At 38.1% G+C, this 15375-nt stretch overlaps 1 protein-coding gene across 1 annotated transcript; it reads left to right on the top strand.

Moving 5' to 3' along the window:
* Nucleotides 1-300: 300 nt before the first annotated feature.
* LOC139938279 (N-lysine methyltransferase KMT5A-like) lies at nt 301-15354 on the top strand. Its single transcript, XM_071933693.1, has 8 exons — nt 301-504; nt 2322-2473; nt 3134-3284; nt 3872-4193; nt 4650-4740; nt 5513-5572; nt 6348-6538; nt 7518-15354. The coding sequence occupies exons 1-8, from the start codon at nt 495-497 to the stop codon at nt 7726-7728; spliced, it is 1188 nt and encodes a 395-aa protein (XP_071789794.1). The 5' UTR covers nt 301-494; the 3' UTR covers nt 7729-15354.
* Nucleotides 15355-15375: the final 21 nt, after the last annotated feature.

The following is a 15375-nucleotide window of genomic DNA, read 5'->3' as shown; positions in this document are numbered from 1 at the left end:
AATGTTAGCGGGGATTTAACCGTTAGTGGTTGACAGACGACTGTTTTAGTTTAATTGTACAGCTTGGAAAATGATAGCAATTGTTTTATAATTACCCCCTTTTAATTTACCTTTATTTAACGAAATAGCGCAAGTTGCACTATTATTATAATTTCAGTTACAAGTTTGTTAAAAATTTACTAATTTTTGATATATTTTGTAATAAATGATTATTCCTCATTTCAAGTACCTGAAAGAGGCTGCTATTGACTCGATGCTGTTTTTTAAAAACGGCGGTTGTGTGCACGCTCGACATCTGGGTTTTAAAAACGTAAACAAAACCCAAAAGTGAAACCGAAGACGGGTCGTTCCACGTCGATTTTGACGTTATTGAATGTAAAATTATAACATTTTAGGTCTGTTTTGGCGAGTCTGCTGGTAAGCAGTGAATGTTAATCATCTTTGCACATCTTTTTGGAGCATCCAGTGGATCTTTGTGACCGTAAACTGACAACATGGGGAAAAGTAAGTGACAGTTTGTTTGAATTGTTTGCCTGCCGATTTGTCCAGATTACGGACAATACACATTATCCTAACCACGCACCCAAATGTTCTGCCTCAATCGTATTAATTGAGAATAATGTGCCTCAATAACAAATTTCGTGATAAATTAAATTATGTTGTATTACCCCCTAACTCTAAAAAAAAGAAAAAGAAAAAATATTTAAAAAACTCATAGTTTAGGACTTAAGGACTTAGTTTAGATTTTATTTTAGAACCAGTTAGTTAAAAAAAGGATCTCTTACTCTTGTCGCTTGACAACAATGACATGCTTAACAGGGGTTTCCCTTAACTTTTTTTTTCAATCGCCCGCCGGGCGAGTCAACCAAAATTCTCGATCGCCCGCAGGTTTTTTTCACTAGCCCACATGTAATTGTACACAAAACTTTCAAAACGAAAAAAAAAAAAAAAAAAAAAAAAACTCACGAAAGTGAAGCCCTTAAAATTGCTTTTTTGAGGATTTTATATCTGAATTTTTACCTTAAACTATCCCTTTTCCATCAACAACAACTTTAATGACATCGTGGTTAGGGGGTCGGTTGATTTGAACATGTTTTGAATTCTATTTGCAACAAAATCTTCATGAATAAACGATCAGTCAACAACGCACATCGAGAAATAATTCAATGAACTTTTGCCTCGCAATGCCCTCTGTTGGCAAAAGTTGTCCATGTCATTGGTTGTCCAAGGCTGTACATTGTGCACAGTCTACAGTCATTATGCACAACGTGGGGCAATTCTTTACTCCGTTCGTGAACATGTACTGCATTGAAGTCTAGTCAAGAACGTAATGAATATGGAATTATTAACAGCCATCAACGGCCAATCACAGCGTGCAGAGATTTGGTCAGAATGGACTTTGGACGACTGTGTGCGTTGTGCATGTGCTGTACATACTGCATGGACGTACCACCAGTGGGCGACCGTGTACTGTGAGGATACTCGGCACCATGTGGTTTGTGCATCGTGTTTTCAGTTGATTGTACGTGTTTTCTGAAACGAACGCCACCAATTCCGGTCCCGATCACGGCAAAATTAAATCTAGCAAGTATCTAGAAGTGTCAAAGTTACTAATTTAAAAGCTTTAGTAAAAGTTTTCTGTGGGATTTTGCCACTGAACCCTCATTTATATGTGAAAAGGAATAATTATTTGACTCGCCCGGCGGGCTAGTGAGAGAGGGTTTTCAGTTGCCCGCCGCTATTTTCACTCGCATTTGGCGATCGAGCGACCGCTAATTTCGAACCCTGCTTAACATGTCCATGATTGAGGATCAATATTCTAAAGTTCTATTCTCTAAGTTCTATTCTAAAATTGTTCATTATCCTCTGTTTTTTTGCACCAAATATGGAAATAAACGTTAAAAAACTTAAATTGAAATTGAATTTTTAAATTGAAATACTTTGACAGGACTGAGTGGTTGGCAGCCTACATGTAGCTCCTAAATCCTAGAAGTATAGCCTATATTAAAGGTTTCGTTCCGCTAGCGTCTCCGGTAACGCTATGTTATGGAAGGTGATAGCAGAACTCAACCTCATATAGTACATCATAGTCATACTCATAGTTCAAGCAGTTCAGGAGTAGAGTCTAGGCCTAAAAAGCCATCAATAACTGTAAACTATGTCTTGAATTTAAATTTTAATTAAAGATTAAATTTAAGATTTAAAGATTTAATTACAGATTTGACTAGTTTAATTAAAACTAAATTTAAAAATATACAAAATACTTTTAACAAGTTTTACTTTTGAAAAATTTGGTTTTGTTATTTGTTTTTGTTTCACAGGAGGTCGTAAACCAAAGAAAGTTGCTCTGGTCCCTGAATCTAATTCTACTGTTTCATCCATCATGACAGTTCCCGGAAATTCACCATCGGTCAAATCACCAAAGTTCAAAAGAGAAGACTCGTACTATGCACAGAATGATGAGAAAGACGTGGTAAAAATAAAATCAGAAAAAAATTTCCCTTATCAAATAATTTGGAGCAGAAATCAGCCAGGCCAAGAAGAAATGTAGATTCTGCTGTGTCGGGGCTAAAAATTAACACACACTAATTTTAGCTTTAACAAAAATTAATGTTAAATTTGCATCAAGATAAACATCTTCATCCCCTAAAATAAACAATAGATTTAAACTACCTCATAGCTTCGGGACAATCTTGGTGGTCTGCTTGGTAAGACACTGCTCTAGAGTAGCAAAGTATGCCTGTGATATTTTGTTTACAGAACTCCGGGGAAAGTACTGCGTATAAAATGCTGACACAGACACATCGGTGTAAAAGGGAAACACCAACTGAACTTGGCCTTGGGTCAGTAACCTCACGACCAGACAAGTCCAGTGGTCTGGAGTGAGTGGTGTAGGCCTATTTTCCAACATTCAGTTAGTCCTGCATTGGCCCCAACCTCCGCAAGTTGCCAAGTATCATAAATTTTCAATTTGGGGATGTGGGTGTACTGCCGAAGGGTATTTCTGAGGAAGTCCGCCTAAAGTAAACAACAACAAAATTATATTGTCAAAGACCTGTTGATTTCATACTATTAATTAATACCCTAATTACTGCCAGCATCAGTAACAACATTGCTTTTTTTTTTTTTTCAGATGCAACCGCCTGCTGACAAGTCTGGTAAGATAACCAGCTATTTTCCCAAAAGCCCCGAGGGAAGACTTAACCAAAAGGATCTACTACCAGCGAGAGGGGATCCAAATAATGAAGACACTGTGCAGGGTACCATGGGAGAAGAGTCAGACGGTAATTATATATTTGTTGTCTATTGACCCATAAGCCTACAACACTAATGTATTGGTAAGTTTGTGTATACACCTAAACCAAACGGTACACTCCTATCACGTTCGCCATACCTCCAAAAGGCTTATTGTCTATACTAGTCCTTCAGACGCCAAAAAAACTGAGTAGAGGGTGCCATAGAAAAAGATGGCGACACAAGCTGCACAAATACTGGGGGGTTGGTAATTTAAAGCACAAAATCATTACAGAAAAGCGAGCAATTAAAGAAAGAGGTCAGAATCTAACATCCTTTTTCTCTGGCAACTCACACCTGTTATCTCCATGTTCATGTAATTCCTTTTCCAAACAGAGGACTTGTTGGGATCGTGAACAAACCAGTAGGGCTGCTGACTGTCCCAGGCAGATTAACTGCTCATCAATAAAAGCTTAATGACCTAACTAAATCAACATTAAAGACACCTACTCACTAAAAAGGATGTATGTTCATCGCTTTGTGGCCAAACTCGGATGTTCTCAATTGAGCTTTCATGTAATGAAGGGACACTGCTATGCGGTAACTGTTTCTCATATGTTTCTCTGTTGCTGAACAGTGGCATCACTACCGCTCTTGGGCTTAATCACACCCGACACCACACCCACAAAGGAATGTATCCAACCACCTGCTAGGTCTACCCAACGACGCCCTCTTCCCTCATCCCCTCACCACCAACCCACGCCCAGTAACCCAAACCCAGAGGAGAGGGATCTCCGGCCAAAGGCAGCCCAGAAGCTTGACTATAGTGACCAAGTAGGCAAAGTGGAAGATGATAAAGCTGTCGGGTCTGAACCCACGAATACGACTAGCAGAAGCGCAGACACCAAGGAAGGAGGAAAGACCAGCAGAAAGGGCAAGAGACGATCAAAAGCAGCCAGGTAAGTAATTTTTTAGATTTTTTGGCATTTAAAAATGAAGAAGAATCAGCGCTTGCGGAAGCAGGGATTTCTGTGCTTGGGTATCCACGCTAGCATGTTTTACCCCCTCAATTTTTGACTGGCGGGCATTTGGGTTGGTGGTATTGTGCCTTGCCTTCCACCTGTGGTGGGGCATTGTGTGGGTTGGGTTTTCAGTCCCATGCTACCTGATTGCACAAGTTTTCCCTAGAACAGTTCTCTGGGGTTTTCATACTATTACTGAAAATTACTTCCTTGTCTTCTCTCCATTGGGTTCTTAGCCAGTAATATAGTTACATCGATTAAGTTCGGTTTTCTGTGAGTTATTGGAAATAAAATGACTGAATGCCCTTCCATTGTGGACCCTCCTTTGACTCCATACTGTGGCCATTGTTAAAACATCCTTTTCGGGTTTTTTCTTCTTTTGTTTCTACACAGGCAAGCCAAGCAAGTCCAATCCCCGTCTGTAACGCTAAAGGACTACTTCCCCGTAAGAAGAAGCAATCGCAAATGCAAAACTGCTATTGAGGTACATTATACTTAGCCAGAGTCAATCTTGGAAAAATTTATCTTCATCTTTATCAATTTATCTTCAAGATAACCTCTTTTATCTATCCATAATAAAACAACAAACATCTCAACCAACAGACTCTTGACTTACAGGTGTATACTATAGACGATGTGACTTATGTTTACATTCAAACCGCCCTCTGTTGACAAAACACTATATACGTCATGAATGTTTCGCCGGGCACTGAGTTGCGTAGTCGTAGTAAGATTGCGTACACTCTCTAGCTGGCTGCCAAAACACAAAGGTTTTGCCCGGCGGTATGTGCGCGAATCATGTTATGGTTTTCGTGTGACGTCGGAGGTCACATCGTCTATAATATGCCTTGCTTCATTCAAAGCATGATTGGTTTGCCTCAGCACCATGTGTACAACATGTACCTTCAGTGCATTTTTTAGGCTAGACAGTTGTCACTTTAAAGCCATTGGACACTTTCGGTAAACAGTATTAAACTTTTAATTATTTTTCTGTCCCAAAAGTGTCCAATGGCTTTTTAAAAAAAAGAAGACTTACCAGGGTATTTGAAGTTGTTTTGACATCACATGGCTGTTTTTGCAGGAGATCACCACAAGTCAACTGATGTGACATCAAAATTCATATGACATTCTCAGGAAGTATCAACCGGGCTTAAGAAAGTGGTTGAAGCCCTCTACTCTACACAGGGGACTAATCAGATCATTTTAGATACACAATTTTTTATTTTATTCTTTATTTTATTATTTATTTTTTTCAGGCGGAAGAGAAGAAGATGTTACATCATGCTATCTTGTCAGGATTGGAGGAAGGAGTTGAGGTAATAACAGTGTGTGTCATGACTTGTGGTGTAATTTTCTTTCTATAGGCACTGTATTCAGCAGTTCACCTGAAACCTTCATGTGATTTTCATTGTTTCTGTCTTTACAATGTTGCTTATAAGTCAGCATTACAATATGATAACAACCAATCTATGACCGTATCTTTAATTATGATTATTATTACTGGTTTATTGTAAAAACATCTGCTTGTCGCAGTCCAGAGACTGAATTAAAATACAGATTTACGCTTTTATATAAACAAATTTAAAAAGCAGAGGAGAAAATGTATACACAAGAAAAATTGAAAAATTGAGAGCACAGTCAAAAGAGAGGGTCTGGTTTGGTTTGGGGTACTTTTTGTATGGCACAAACGTCCACAGATTTTTCATTAAACTTTTTTTATACGGTTTAAAGATAATGATGGTAGAAAGTTTCCCTTGAAGTATTACTTGCTGGGGTGCTGTAGTTTTTCAGAAATGAATAAACCAATTTCAGAAAAATAATTTTACAGGGTTTACGCGGCTCTCTTGAAAACATTGCTCTGTGATGTTCACTTTTTTTTTTTTTCTCAAAAACTTGACAACCAATGAAGCTGAAACTTCTGCAGGTAAATTATATTTTGTACATTGCCATTCACAGCGAGTAGGGATTTATGTCGTGGCCAAAAAAAAATTGATATAAAAAAAGGTATCAAACTTCTTAAGGCATGATTTAGCACAATGCTGCATTCGGAATACAAATGCTTAACTAAATGTGTCTCCTTTTTTTCAAAAGGTACATGACATCGTTGGAAAAGGTCGAGGGGTCATCGCTACAAAAGTCTTCATGAAGGGGGACTTTGTGGTGGAGTATCACGGTGATCACATCGATACGAAGACGGCCAGGAAAAGAGAGAGTGAATATGCAGCAGATCCAAGCATTGGATGCTATATGTATTACTACCAGTACAACAACAAGGCTTACTGGTAAGAAAACAAGATGGAGAAAGGCCTTGATTTAACCCGCGTCAACCACACCCATGGTGTCCTGTGCTTCTGCAAGGTTCCAATAGACCCCTTGCATGTGGCGTCACATGCTCACAAAACACCCACATTGTGGTAAAAGAGCACCCTCACTTGGGTCAAAGGAGGCAAATGATTGGGCAATGGCTGTTTGTGAAAACGTGCGCGTGAGTGTAGCGTTTCGCGTTATGCAAGGGGGTCTATACAACCTTTCATTTTCCTCATAGAACTACCCCTTACCTGTGCAAAATTGGTGGGCCCCTTCAAGAACAGAGGTTCAAGGTTTTACGGAGCAAGTTACCACCATTCAAGAACAGGAAGGGGATATGCAGGGGTGTCCAAGTCCAGATTTCATGGAGCTGCTAATAACCCAGTCCAATTAGCTTGCTATGGGCTGCGAGTAGTTTGCAACTGTTTTCTAGGTATTGTTTCGGCCGGGGCACTATGGAACTCATTGCTGCTGCTGCTGCTGCTACTGGGTCATTTTTGGAATTCAGGCAGACATCAAGTTACCTTCAACTCTGACTTAAAACCTGATGTGGCGTTTCGCCTTACAAACTATGCCTGGCCAATTTCCGATGGGGCATTGCACACATCAGGGGGCCAACAGAATATTACAAGTTTACACAGAGTTTATCACACATGTAGGCAGGACATAACAGTAGTGCCTGCTAGACAATGGCCAAAAATTCAACCAAATTTCCGTCATGGAAACGTGCGGGAAACTTTTAATTGTGACTGTGACCACCCTATCATGGGATCTTTTACCAACCTTTATACACTAAGAATTCCTCTATGGATACCTTTTGTGTTAACTTTTCTGTTTTGTTCTCATACCAGTCTCGATAATGTAGTGCATATGAAATCATTGAAAGGTTCACATACAAGCCATGCTGTTTTTCATGGCAGATGTTTTATTAATTTTTAAAATTTTTTTTATTAGTGTCGACGCCACGCACGAATCAGGACGAATCGGACGTCTCCTGAACCACAGCAAGTCTGGTAACTGCACCACTAAACTTATCAGCATTAACAGCACGCCATACCTGATTCTAGTGGCAGCCAAAACCATCTCAGTCGGTGAGGAGCTCGTCTACGATTACGGGGATCGGGACAAAGAGTCACTACAATCTCATCCATGGCTAGCGCTATAAAACTTAAATAGTACTGAGCTTCGTTTCATAAAGATGTCGAGTAGAAAATACTGTTCTGTTTCGAAAGATTAATGAAATGAGCAGCAGTGCCCAATTTTGTGGGGACTGCTTACCGCTGAACTCTGCCCAGGGTTCAACTTCATAGAGCTGCTCAAGAAGAAAACACTGCTTAAAATTGTTCTGCTAAGCAAAATATGACAGAACACCAGTCACAAATAGAATAGTATTTTGGCTGGTAAATATTCTGGAAAGCATAATTTTGTTTTGCTTAGCTATTTGTTTGTGCCTAAGCAGCCCAGCCCCCGATTTCACGAAGCGCTGCGACGCGTCGCAAGTGCAAGTTGCGACCGGTTACACTTCGTAAATTGCGACGCATCGCAAACCCTACGATGCGTCGCTACTTGCGATGAGTTTCGTGAAATCGGGGGCTGGGCCAAGTTTCATAGAGCACATAGTAGCTAAGCACAAACAAATTATGCTAGACAGAATAAGGTTACCTGCCAAAATACCATCTCACATGTACTATCTGTGGCAGGTATCTTCCTTAATTTGGGTAAGCAGAAATTGTTTAAGCAGTAATATCTGCCTAAGAAGCTCTACAAATTGGGCCATTTTGGCCAAACACCAAAATATTGTGCTTTACAGTAAGCACAGACCTCTGTGGTAAGCAGCTTTATAAAAATTAGTTTGGGCCAAGCGAATTGTTGTAACCACAATGCCCTGTATTCAAGCTAGCTGAACACTTGTTCTACTCAGTTTTGGGGGGAACAGTCATTTTGAAAATTCCGCGATGTTTGCGCAGATAAAATGGTTTGCCGTCTGCTTTCAATGTAATTACGTTCAACACATTTGTTACTGAGCATAATTTATACAAACACTTATTACAAACTTTTGCAATGACTGCAGCATGGTGGCAGAAATTTTAATTAAATTTAGATTAAAGGCAGTGGACACTACTGGTAATTACTCAAAATAATTATAAGCATAAAACCTTACTTGGTAATGAGTAATGGGGAGAGGTTGGTAGTATATTAAAACATTGTGAGAAACGTGTCCCTCTGAAGTGACGTAGTTTTCGGCAAAGACTGGGCTGCTCCACAGGGATCTTTGTGTACAAAGTCTACGGGAATATGTTAAAGGCAGTAGACACTATTGGTAATTACTCAAAATAATTGTTGGCATAAAACCTTACTTGGTGTCGAGTAATGGGCAGCTGTTGATAGTATAAAACATTGTGAGAAACAGCTCCCTCTGAAGTAATGTAGTTTTTGAGAAAGAAGTAATTTTCCACGAATTTGATTTGAGACCTCAAGTTTAAAATTTGAGGTCTTGAAATCAAGCATCTGAAAGCACACAACTTCGTGTGACAAGGGTGTTTTTACTTTTATTATTATCTCGCAACCTCGATGACCAATTGAGCTCAAATTTTCACAGGCTTGTTATTTTTATACACATGTTGAGATACACCAAGTGAGAAGACTGGTCTTTGACAATCACCAATAGTGTCCTGTGTCTTTAAGGGACATCCCTTCCTCTTTTAGAAAAGACGCAAAGGAAACAAATTTCTCCCTGAGCAAAAATACCACAAAATAAATGATGGTGCTCCATTTTTATCATTAGAAATACAATTAGATGAGTTTTATTTCAATTTCCTGAACATTTCAATTCATTATTTAAAAACAGTGTACAGTTAAAATTTTGTAAAATTATGTGTAGAAGTAGATGTACAAAATATAGTGAGTGTTTTTTTTTTAATAAATATTTGTTTGGAATTTACTTAAAGTTGCATGTTTTTTGTTTTGTTCAAACCCTGGAAGTTTTCATATAGAACACAATTCTTGTGTAAGGCCGTATCCGAAATGGCGGCTACGGCTACGGCTAGATTTCTGCGTCATCATGCGTTGAAATATAGGACCTCCTTAGCAACACCCTTAGCAACAGTCATAGCCGTAGCCGCCAATTCGGATACGGCCTAAGACTGCTCAATTTAGGCACCTTATGGAGACTAAGGACACAACAAAAAAGCAAACCAAAGGGTCTCTCCATAGGGAAATTCTAAAGACTGGGCTGCTCCACAGGGATCTTTGTGTACAAAGTCTACGGGAATATGTTAAAGGCAGTAGACACTATTGGTAATTACTCAAAATAATTGTTAGCATACATGTAAAACCTTACTTGGTGTCGAGTAATGGGCAGCTGTTGATAGTATAAAACATTGTGAGAAACAGCTCCCTCTGAAGTAATGTAGTTTTTGAGAAAGAAGTAATTTTCCACGAATTTGATTTCGAGACCTCAGATTTAGAATTTGAGGTCTCGAAATCAAGCATCTGAAAACACACAACTTTGTGTGACAATGGTGTTTTTTTCTTTCATTATTATCTCGCAACTTTGACGAACAATTGAGTTCAAATTTTCGAAGGTTTGTTGTTTTATGCATATGTTGAGATACACCAAGTGAGAAGACTGGTCTTTAACAATTACCAATAGTGTCCACTGTCTTTAGATGCAAGTACAAAGGGAAAAAAACAAAATAATGCTCCACATTGCAACATGTGCAAGGATGCATTTTTGAGAGTTTAGCGTGTCAAACTGTTGTCATTGAGGGGAAAAAAACAATGATGAATAATGCAAGGTGCCTAATCCAGCATTTAATTTTTTTTTAGTTTCTTCTGAAAAAGATTACCACAAAAGATTGGTTTTTAAAATGAACTGAAAGAAGTAATGGGATATTGACATCACATCACCACACAAAGTCCAAATAAGAGTCTTGGTATAACAGCTTTTAAATTCAAAAATTCATGCAGGTTAATATCTTACACATTGAAAAAATGTCAACAACAAAAGAAATACAATGAATGTACTGTACACTGTAATACAAAATACTTAACTCCTATCATGACCTGAGAATGGCTAGTTCCATATTTTTATTTTCCTTTTTTTGTGATAAATATATATTTATTTATATTTAGGATACTGGAAGTAAAACAGTCTCTTGAACAATCCTTGAAAACGTCACTATCAAAATCACTATTATGTTGGATCATGCCCATGATTTGCATTCATATCTAAAAAAAGGCATATGAAATTCATTATAAATTGTTCAGATGGCAATAATCTTACCAACAAAAATAAAAATGGAAGTTTTAGTTATTTACTAAAAATGTTGCCTCCGTTTAGGACATTATGAAAAGACTTCTTGCATACACCAGCTCTATTATCTTCCTTCTTTAGTCCAACTTACATTTGTTTGGCTCATGGAAACAAATCAAATTGACTAGCCTGAAAAGTCTTTTGCTCTTCACCGTGTAACATCCGGTTCATACTTCCTGCCAAAGTTGGCATCACAAAATTCGCAACGAATGTTGTCAGCAGTTCAGCTCTGCTCAACTCACCTGCAAATGTCGCTGCGAAAGGTAGTTGTGACGTCATATTCACGTCAAATTCGCTTCGCATTCCCAGGAAGTACAAACCGGGCCTTTGGTCACACCTTGTACTCATTATAATGTTACTGAACACTTCTGTCATGCTTTGATTAAAAAACAAAAATAACATGCGATTGAGACCTGTCGGCTGTGCCAGTTACACAATAAACCCACCGATCATCCTCTCACATTTACAATTTTACAGTTTACAAAAATCACCGTAAACACACCTAGGATTTTTGTGACAGACTTCCTTAAATTCATGAAGACTTTTTTGGCCTCCATCCATGCAACCTCAAAGTGGGTGAGCATGGAGTATGTCCAATCTACAATGCCTTTACCATGTCATCTTTGCAATCAATGCAGCAATAACATCAATTAATGGAAGTTTTGTATTTGTATCATATATACATTATAACAATGTCAGATTTAAAGTAAAACTTTAAAATTGCCCCAACAGAAAAGGGATTATGAGTGAAGTTGACTAAATTCTTCCTCAAACAGTGCCAAAAACACCTACAGCTTCTTAAAAGGTACTCAACTCAAGCTTTAAATATGTTGAGCCACAGGGGGCCAGCTTTATGGAGCTGCTTATATAGCACAAAAAGCAGCCAAGTAGACCTACAACAAAAATGTGTTTATCTGAATAAGGTTACCAGCCAAAATACCATTTCACATATGTACCAACTGTGACTGGTATTCTGCTATATTTTCCTTGGCAGCAAATTGTTAAGTGCTAAGAGTATCTCTATGAAATCGGACCCAGGTCAAGGGTCAGATAGAAGCACCTATAATTTGGTCATGCAAAGCATATCTAGCACCTTTTCACTATAAAACATTTGACAACGAGCTCCCTTTATCTATATATATGGTAACTGTTAATCTCTGTGAGTGACATATATAACAGTAAGGAACAGCACTTATATACAGCTTCACACAACTGTCCCGAAGCGCTTTAAAAAATAATATGATTTTTGGGGTTGAACAAAGAATTGACTAGAGTGGGATTCGAACCAACGACCTCCGGATTAACGTGCGAACAGGTAAGTTTTTAGCAGATATTGAAAAATGTTCTCGTTATTCAGATAACAAGATAAGTATCCAGCGAACTCATCATATTTTATGAAATAATTGGACTTTTTCATACCAAGCCCGGTTCATACTTCCCGCGAATGCCAAGCATACAAATTTTGACATCACAGGGCTGTTTTCACAGCGAATGTTTTCCAGGAGTTGAGCACAATGTCATCAACTGCTGTGAGTTATTCGTTGCAAATTTGTGACGTCAAATGCAAATCGCATTCGCAAGAAGTATTAAAGCCATTGGACCCTTTCGGAACAGAAAAAAAAATAAAAGTTCACAGATTTACAAATAACTTGCAGGGTTTACAGAAGGTAATGGTGAAAGACTTCTCTTGAAATATTATTCCATGAAATGCTTTACTTTTTGAGAAAACATTAATACAATATCAATTCTAGATATCGAGAGTTACGGATTTATTTTAAACACATGTCATGACACGGAAACAAGGGTGGGTTTTCCCGTTATTTTCTACTGACTCCGATGACTGATTGAAGTACGCAAGCGCTTAAGCCAAAATTCGCCGTAAGCACAGAATTCCCTGCTTCCGTAAGCACCGATTCTGTGCTTACGGTAAGCAGAGCCATGAAATTGGACCCAGGTCTGCCCCAGCAAAAGGGCATACCCCGGGGAATAGCCACCCCTGCTCTGGAGTAGGGGTAAAGCGGTAAAACCCTGGGATGTTCTTATAAGTGCAACTGGAACCCTGTGGAATAGGGACACAATTTTAAAGTGCAAAGGGTGTGTAAAGATCTTTAGTTTCATGAGCGCTCGACTTTGCAAAACAACTTATCCTGTTGGATATGTGGTGGCACTTGTGGAGCTCTGCGGTCAAATCTTTGGTCAACAAAGGGGTAACCTTTTAACATCATGAAACACTTTTTTAAAAAATACTTTTAAAAACTACGTGTGATTTAACATAACTTTACATTCTAAAGTTTTTAAAATCTGAATACTATCTAAAACTGTGAGGGTCAAGAATTCTTTTATTATTTGAATGCTGAGCAGCCTATTTGGCTGCCCAGTGCTCAAAGGACTTCAAATACTTTCAGGAAAGCTTACAAACAGTACATGTACATGTATAAGGTGCTTTGGTACATTGTATGGAACATTGATTACAAGCGCTGGTACATGATGTAATGGGCCAGTCACACTGCAGCGATATCGAAAACGATCATGCCGCAAAGAGAATGCATAAATTCTATTGGTTGAATTGCTCCACGCAGAATACGCGCAATATATTCATCCAATCGAGGGGGTGCATTGTAATCCGATATCGTTTTCATTTTTGCTGAAGTCAGTGTGATGACTGGCGTTTTTAAGCAAATTAAACTGCTTGTTGAGGACATTCAGCCAAAGAGGACAAAAATGGAGTAGAAATGTGTAATTATATCAACCGATATATCTTTTCTATACATGTTCACAGACAACTACTGAAAGACTACATAGAGAGGCACAGGAGTTTCACATCAAGATTAACAATAATAGTAAGGAATTAAATATAAATATTAATTGTAACTTCTTTAATCTCATTTGTTTCTTTTTTCTTAATCAATTTTAAGAACCAACCTTGTGAAGTTCAGAGACTTGGAAGGTTTACTCAAATTTCTGTTAACAAGATAAAAGTAGAGTTATGGATTGGTTTTCGTCAGTGCTAAACCCGGTTCATACTTCCTGCAAATGCAAATGCGATACGAATGTTGACGTCACAAATTCGCATTGAATAATTCCCAGGGGGTGAGTTATGCTCAACTCTCCTGTGAATATTGCAGCGAAAACAGAATTGTGACGTCAAATTCATGTCAACTTCGCATCGCATTCGCATTAAGTACACGTCAAAATTCTAAAGAAAGATACCATAAAGGTAATAGTTTCAGCAAAACACAGTTTCTACTTGCTGAGAAAACAGAGTATTTATCAATCTACATGACCCTACCTTTCAGTTGGATGATTGTCCAAGTGTTTTTGGCAAGAATTTAGTAGTGTTGCATTTAATTTGATGTATGCAATTGTTTTGATTCAAAACGGTTAGTAGAATTTTATTATATGTTAATAAAAAATCATGGTCACATGATGGTTGTGTTTTAAAATGTAAAAATGCTGTTGAAAAATATTTGTGCGTTTCTAAGAGTTGGTAAAATTTCTATAATTGCATCAAGTATATGAAACGATTATTAGAAAAGTGAAAAGTCATATTGATCAGTATGGGCAAAGTTCATGATTTGTAGATTTTCCAGCAAAGTGTATTAAAAATTAATGGTATCCAAACTACCAAGTCCAAGTTATGTGAGGCTGCTTACTGCAGAATTATGTGCTTAAAATGGTCACCATCCAGGGCAAGGCCTAACATAAGGCCTTTTGGGAATAACAAAGAAAATTATTAACGGCTGTTTCCCCCTTTTGGCCTTGCAAGTATATCAAATGTTAATTGCCAGGACATTAACTTTTTTTTTTTAATAGTTTGTAAAAAGGTTCTTTTGGTAAGCTTTAGTAAAGTAATGAGATTATCATTTTATACAATTTTCTTTTATGATAATTTGAGTTGATTCATTCAAAGTTTTTTGACAAAATCTTTAAATCACACTCACATTTTCATTAAAAATTTACATAAAAATGCCTGGCTTTTTCTATTTTAGCACAAATTTACATGTAACAGTAGTTAGAGAAGACGTAATTCTAATCAACTCAACTTTTTTTCAGTATACTTGTAAGCCTACATTTCCATTCCCATGCAGAAACACTTTTGAGTGATTTCATGTCCTTCAATTAAAAAACAGTTTGAAGAACTACTAGCGTGACAGTAGATAAGAGGTACACTTGATGTGTTTCCTGCCATTTGCAGCAAAAAAAGGTCCGAATTAATTATTCCTTGCAAAATTTAAGAAGATTTTTGGGGTTGGACAAAGATTTGACTAGAGTGGGGTTTGAACCAGCGACCTCCAGATTAACATACCGGCGCTCTACCGACTGAGCTATCTAGCCCTAAATTGGCAGTGTCCCTATTTTGTCAATATCTTTGTTCGGGGGTGCCAGTCAGAAGCCATACAACCGTCAACTGCCGTGTAGCCAGGGATCACACCGAAATTACAATACAACCTGGGAAGCGGCAGCCAAGGGATTACCCTAAGGGGATGCGACTTTTTG

This window comes from Asterias amurensis, chromosome 6 (genome assembly GCF_032118995.1).
Source record: "Asterias amurensis chromosome 6, ASM3211899v1".
In the NCBI taxonomy this organism is placed as follows: domain Eukaryota; kingdom Metazoa; phylum Echinodermata; class Asteroidea; order Forcipulatida; family Asteriidae; genus Asterias; species Asterias amurensis.
The sequence above is the reverse complement of the archived record's forward strand: the minus strand, read 5'-3'. Positions and strand labels throughout refer to the sequence as shown.